Source organism: Tenrec ecaudatus, chromosome X (genome assembly GCF_050624435.1).
Source record: "Tenrec ecaudatus isolate mTenEca1 chromosome X, mTenEca1.hap1, whole genome shotgun sequence".
Taxonomy (NCBI): Eukaryota; Metazoa; Chordata; class Mammalia; order Afrosoricida; family Tenrecidae; genus Tenrec; species Tenrec ecaudatus.
The window spans coordinates 135,189,143-135,196,464 of NC_134548.1; the positions used below are offsets into that span (position 1 = coordinate 135,189,143).

General features: G+C 42.4%; 1 protein-coding gene across 1 annotated transcript; it reads right to left on the reverse strand.

The window, feature by feature from the left end:
• Positions 1-4,194: 4,194 nt before the first annotated feature.
• On the reverse strand, positions 4,195-4,503 carry LOC142434566 (dolichyl-diphosphooligosaccharide--protein glycosyltransferase subunit 4-like). Its single transcript, XM_075539259.1, has one exon. It carries the CDS (start codon positions 4,501-4,503, stop codon positions 4,390-4,392), a length of 114 nt encoding a protein of 37 aa, XP_075395374.1. The 3' UTR covers positions 4,195-4,389.
• Between the last annotated feature and the right edge of the window lie 2,819 nt (positions 4,504-7,322).

Genomic DNA, 7,322 nt, shown 5'->3' on the forward strand with positions numbered 1-7,322 from the left:
AAGTCCAGCCTGAGTAAATTCAAACACATAGATATTATCCAGACATCTTTCTCAGCTCACCATGCCATAAAGCTGGAGATTAATAAAATGATGCCCATTAAAACAAGGACAACCAATTGGAGGATGAACAACGATCTCCTGCGACATGAATGGGTACAGGCCCAGATTAGAGAGGAAATTAAGAATTTTTGAGAAACTAACAAGAACGCGAATACAATGTTTCAAAACTTATGGGAAGCTGTGAAGGCAGTTATCAGAGGTAGCTTGATATCATTAAATTCATATATGAAAAAAGAAGAGAGGCGTATGACAGATATGCTAACACAAAACTTCCAACAACTAGAATAGAGTCAGCAGAACAACCCCTCCAATAGCAAAAGAAAAGAAATAATAAAAATCGGGGCAGAGTTAAACCAGTGTGAAGACAAGAGAACAATGCAAAAGATAAATTCAGCTAAAAGCTGATTCTACAAAAGAATTACAAAATTGACAGTCCTCTGGCAAAGCTTACCAAGGATAGAAAGGTAAAAATATCAATAGCCAGGATGAGGGATGAAACAGGGGCAATAACAACAGACTCCAATGAGATGAAAAGGATAATCACAAAGTATTATGAAGGTCTGTATTCTAATGAATTCAGAAACATGGAAGACATAAATAAACATTTGGAAAACCAGTATGAAGAACCACAACAAACCCATAGTTTAAGAAGAAATAGAGCGGGTCATCAAAATCCTTTCAACAAAAAAAGCTCTAGGGCCAGATGGCTTTATAGCAGAATTGTACCAAGCATTCAGGGAAGAGTTGACACCGATCCTCCACAAAGTATTCCATAACATAGAAGAGAATGGCAAACTCCCAAACTCATTTTACAAAGCCAGCATTACTTTGATACCCAAACAGGGCAAAGACCCCACAGGTATAGAGAATTATAGACCAATATCTCTAATGAACATAGATGCAAAAATCCATAACAAAATATTGGCCAATAGAATACAAAAGTGTATATAAAACACATCATCCACCACAACCGGGTAGGATTCATCCCAGGGATGCAGGGATGGTTTAACATCCTAAAATCCATCAATATTATACACCACATTGAGAAGAAAAAGGATAAACCATATGATAATATCTATAGATGCAGAAAAAGCATTGGACAACATCCAACACTCATTCCTAATCAAGACACTCATGAAGATAGGAGTGGAAGGCAACTTCCTCAAGCTGATACAAGCTATCTATGAAAGACCAATGGCAAACATCATAGTCAATGGAGTAAAGACAAAAACTATCCCACTGAAAAAGGGTATAAGACAAGGATGCCTCCTGTCCCCACTTCTATTCAGTATCGTTTTGGATGTTCTGACTAACAACATAAGACTGTGGAAGGACATCAAAGGAATCCAAATGGGAGAGGAGGAGGTGAAACTATCGCTATTTGTAGACGACATAATCCTGTACATTGAAAACCCCAAAAGCTCCATAGCTGGAGTACTTACAAGGAATAGAGGAATACGGAAGAGTAGCAGGATACAAGATCAATAAACAGAAGTTGGTAGGTTTTCTATACAAATCAGACCGGACCATGGAAGAGTGGATTAAGAAGGAAGTACCCTTCACAGTAGCAAAGAACAAACTGAAATACCTAGGAGTATATTTAACAAAAAATACAAAAGACCTATACAGGGACAATTATAAGGCCCTAATATAGGAAACCAAAAGCGACCTCCACAAATGGAAGAACATCCCCAGCTTGTGGATAGGAAGGCTCAATTTAGTAAAGATGACAATCCTACATAAAGCACTTTAAAAGTTCAATGCTATACCAATTCAAATACCATCAACCTTCTTTGAGAAATTTGAAAAACTGACCGCCAGTTTCATATGGAGAGGGAAGAAAGCCAAAATTAGTAGAAAACTCCTCAAGAAAAAGGACACAGTTGGAGGACTTGCCTTACCCGATTATAATGCCTATTACACAGCTACAGTGGTCAAAACAGGGTGGTATTGTCATAACGACAGACACTTAGACCAGTGGAAAAGAATAGAAAGCCCAGGAGTAAAATCATCAGCATAAACACAACTGATCTTCGACAAGAGTTCCCAAACTATCAAGTGTGAAGTGGATGCAGTTTTTAACAAGTGGTGCTGTAAACAATGGATATCCACATGTAGAAAGATGAAATAAAATGTTTACCTCACCTCATACACAAGAATAAACTCGAAATTAAACCCCAAACCATCAGGAGAGAATTGCGACTAACTGCAGAGCACTGGCCCAGGGAACTCATAGGCTCTTTGCAATAGGGAAGGGTACCCACACAGGTGAACTGGAAATCAACAAAAGGGATGTAATAAGAATAAAGCACCTGTGCACCTCGAAAGACTTCACCAAGAGGGTGACAAGCCAACCCACAGACTGGGAGAGGATTTTTAGTAATGACACATCGGACAAAGGGCTCATTACTAAAATCTATAACACCATCATGACCTGCAAAAAGAGGAAAACAGTTAACCCCCTAAGGAAGTGGGCAAAAGAACTGAAAAGAATTTCACTAGGGAGGAGACCCATATGGCCAATAAGCATATGAGAAAGTGTTCCAGGTCCTTAGTCAGAAGAGAAATGCAAATCAAAGCAACCATGAGATACCACCTAACAGCCCTGAGGCCAGCCCAAATCAGCAAATCAGAGAGCAACAAGTGTTGGAGGGGCTGTGGTGAGGTAGGAACTCTCCTCCACTGCTGGTGGTCGTGTAGATTTGTACAGCCACTGTGGAAAGCAATCTGGTGATACTTAAAGAAAATGGAAATTTATCTACCTTAGGACCCAGCCATCCCTCTACTGGGCATATACCCAGTGTAAGCAAAAAATAAAACACGACCAGTCATCTGCGCTCCAAAGTTCATTGCAGCACTATCCACGATTGTGAAGGTTTGGAAACAGCCTAAGTTCCCATCGATAGATGAGTGGATTAGTAAACTCTGGCACATACACACAATGGAGTACTATGCAGCACTGAAAAGCACGGACGATCACATGAAACATGTTGCTTCATGGGAAGAGCCAGAAGGAATCATGTTAAATGAGGTAAGCCAAACTCAAAAGGACAGGTATAACATGAGTCCCCAATCAGCATTCCAGGAATAGAAGAATAAACACACTACTCACAATAAATGGATAGAAGCATAGACAGCTGGAGGGAGGGCAGGCCACACCTAGGGAGGTACATGAGAGTCCATCATAAAGAAGGGGAAGGTGGCCAGGTGGAGGGAGAAGCAGGGTGGGGAGAAACTGAGTGGATGGTATGGGGGGAACAGGGCACTTACCCACCCAGTGGGAGAGTATTGCTAGTGTCCCCACAGAAGTTGAATGTGCATCCGGACCCCACCATGACACGCCAAACCAGGAGGGCAACGTAAAGTGTGGAAGAATACACAAAGAGACTGGACCATACACTGGCCCCAACCAGAATTAGCCCAGCCCACACAATCGAAGGGAGTACCATAGAAAATGAAAATAGATCCTCTGGTATGGGAAAGGAACTGACCTACCACACCACACCCAGAAGCAAGCTGAAGCAAAGGAAAGAAGAAGACCAGAGCAGAGCACACCTGGGTCCACCAAGCTCAGAGGATGATAGCCTGGCTTGGAGGGCCCAACGTACAAAGAGGACCATATAGCTGGCCCTACGGCAGCGAGATGCAACAACCTGCACGGACCCATGGCCCTACACGGGACAGCACTCGAGACACAATGTGGGATGTGCGACTGAGCTGCCCCCACCACACTGAGGTAAAACACTGGGGGCGTGCAATGGAGTGGTGGGGCAAGCAGAGCAAGGAGGTCCTGAGGAAGTATAGAGGATCGACTTTGGGGCCAGGACATGACACCCCATCAGAGTTGTCTGGAAAACACTCCTAAAGGTCAACAAACAGACCTTGAACTACTAATAGGCTTTTTTTTCCTTGCTTTCTGTCTTTTTGTTTTGTTTATTTTTCTTTTTTTCTCTTCTTTTAAATTTTGTATGTCAGTGGCTTTTGTGTTTGTTAGCTTGTTGGTGTTGCTGCCATCATTGCCATGTTCTTATGTGCCACTTTGTTGCTGTCAAAGCCATCCCCAATTTTTTTTATATATCTATATTTTTATATTGGGGGGTACAAAAGCCAGCAGCCCTTATAGTGGGCCCTATTCGGTGGCAGCTTCTTGTTCCATAGGGTTAAGGAAGACTTTGAGGAAATAAAAGTTGTTTGGAAAGCTCCAGGCATAGTTGCTTTGTATGTTGTGATGGGTAGAAGGGATGAAGGGAAGGGTGAGGGCGGGCCCTCACACCCTCCATCTTGCCTCAGACTAGGTCCTGGAACCCTGGGGCTGAGAAAGCGCCACTCTCAGTCCTGCTCCTTGGGATTGTTGACGGCCACGTAGTGATAGAGAACGACAAGCAAGAAGAGCGACATGCCCAGCATGTTGGCGAAGATGGCGAGCTGCACGTCCGTGATCATCCTGACCAGCCAGGCTTGGCTCCAACGCTCTCAGCTCACAGCTTGGCGGTCCGCGACGTGGGCCGGAACCGCCATCCCCAATTTTATGCACATATCACTATATCTGCAGGTCCACCTAGATAAGATAGGCTGGACAAACAATGTGAGAAGAAAATAATGGGACCAATGGTCCCGGAGGGACATGAGAGTGTGGAAAGTAAGGGAAGGGAGGAGGTGTTGGCCAACCCAGTGACAAGGGAACAATGCATGGTTCAAAATCAGTGGCAGGGAGGGGTTGGGAATGCTGGTAGGGAGTGACCAAGGGCAAGGTAACAGTGGAATTACTGAAACCAGAATGAAGGCTGAACATGGTAGTGGGACAGGAGGAAAGCATAAGGAAATAGAGGAAAGGAGTAGAAGCCTAAATACAGACATGTACATATGTAACTATATTTATATAAATATATTTCTGATTATGGGGCAAATAGACCGATGCACATATATTTATAGGTTTAGTAGTAGTGTAGCAGGTGGACATTGGGCCTCCTTGCACTCATCCCCTTAATATAAGAGCACCTTGCTCAGTTAAACGGTCATTTCATGATACTCACCTCCCCGACATGATCGCTGAAGACAGACATGTGCATAAGCAAACGTGGTAAAGAAAGCTAATGATGCCCAGCTATCAAAAGATATAGCGTCTGGGGTAGTAAAGGCTTGAAGGCAAACAAGCGGCCATCCAGCTTAGATGCAACAAAGCCCACAGAGAAGAAGCACACAAGCCTGTGTGAACACGAGGTGTTGAAGGGATCAGGTAGCAGACACCAAAGAACAAAAACCATCATTGTTTGATTACCTTCCCCACATAAATGCTGAAGATGAATGTGTGCATAAGTAAGTGTGGTGAAGAAGGCTGATGGTGCCCGGCTATTGAGAGATATAGAGTCTGGGGTTTTAAGGGCTTGAAAGTAAACAAGAAGCCATCTAATCCAGAAGCAATAAAGCCCACATGGAAGCAGCACACCAACATATGTGATCATGAAGGGCCGAGGGGACCAGGTTTCAAGCACAAAAGGCGGGGGGTGGGTGGGGGGGAAACATATCATCATGAATGAGGGGAGTGCATGATGGGGACCCAATGCCCATCTGTAGACAACTGGACATCCCTTGCAGAGGGGTAGTTAGGTGGAGATGAGTCACTCAGGGTTCAGTGTAGCAACAGTAAAACTCACAATCTTCCTCTAGTTCTTAAACGCTTCCTCCCTGCAACTATCATGATTCCAATTCTACCTTGCAAATATGGTTAGACCAGAGGATGCACAGCGGTACAGATGGGAACTGGAAACACAGGGAATCTAGGACAACTCTTCAGGACTACTGGTGAGGGTGGCGATACCGGGAAGGAAGAGGGGTAGAAAGGGGGAACCGATCACAAGGATTTACATATAATCTCTCTGGGGGATGGGCAACAGAAAGGTGGGTGAAGGGAGATGCCAGTCTGTGTAAGATAAGATAAAATAATAATTTATAAATTATTAAGGGTTCATGAGGAAGGGGGGAGTGGGGTGGAAAGCAGAGGGGAAAAAAAGGAAAATGAGCTGATTCCAGGAACCCAAGTGGAAAGCGAACTTTGAGAATGATGAGGTCAATGAATGCATAAGTGTGCTTTACACAATTGATGGATTGTGGTAAGAGTTGTATGAGCCTCAATAAAATGATTTTTTAAAAAGCAGGCTAGGAAATGGAAGCATAAAGAAATACGATGACTTACCCATCAATCAAGGAATTTTTGAGCTGGCATTTGAACACTTATCTTGAACACGGGTCTTTCTTAATTTTTTTCTCAAATACTGATGAATCAACAGCCACCTTCTATTCTTTTCTAAGCACTCGAACCCTTATTGACTAGATTGTGTACTCCTTAAAAGACATAACTATAACTCATGGATCTGTACTCCTAAACCTATTTAATTTTGATTGTTCTGAAAAAGTGCTGTCCTAAGCTCTGTACAAGATTTGCTATGTCATACTAATATTTAACTTGTATAAAAATCTTGAGTTCTGACATCAGAAAAAACTAGGTTTAAATACCTGCTCTAACATCTACTGATGATGAGGATCAACTACCTACTGGTAAACTCTCTGGGTCTCATTTCTCATATGTGAAGAAAGAAACAATACCATCTATCTCAAAAAAATTCCTCTGAGCCCTAAAGAAGAGAAATTGCATAAGAATAGTTAGAAAAGAATAAGGAATTCAAGTCAATTATCAAAGGATTTTGATCATTGTGAGGAACAAAACATTAAAGGAAATAAGGTAATTTTCATGAATTACCTCCCACTTTATTCCATGTACTCTTCCTGCACTGGCAAACCAGCTTTAGACTTATCACTCTACTAAGACTGCTCTTTAGAGAACCCACAAAGTAGGAAAACCTGTTTGACAATAACACAACAGACAAGGGACGAATATCTAACATCTATAGAAAAGTGTAACCCCTCATTAAGAAAAAGACAAATAGCCCAATTAAAAAGTTAAAAAGTGGGCAACAGACATGAACAGACAGTTCATCAAGGATGACATACAAATAGCCAAGAAACCTAGGAAGAAATGCTCATATCACTAGCTATCCAGAAGATGCAAATCAAAGTAACAATGATATTTACAGCAAAGTTAGAAAATAACAACTGCTGAAGAGATTGTGGAGAGAAGCGCACCCTCATATACTGCTAATGGGACTGTCAATACATGCCACCACTGTGGAAAGAGATATGGTCATACCGTCAACAACTGCAAATAGGAATTCCATATGTTCCAACAATCCCTCTATTAGATGTAT

Bases quoted from the DNA above. Each gene is read 5' to 3' on its own strand.
- LOC142434566 (XM_075539259.1), bottom strand. From the start codon at position 4,503: ATGATCACGGACGTGCAGCTCGCCATCTTCGCCAACATGCTGGGCATG.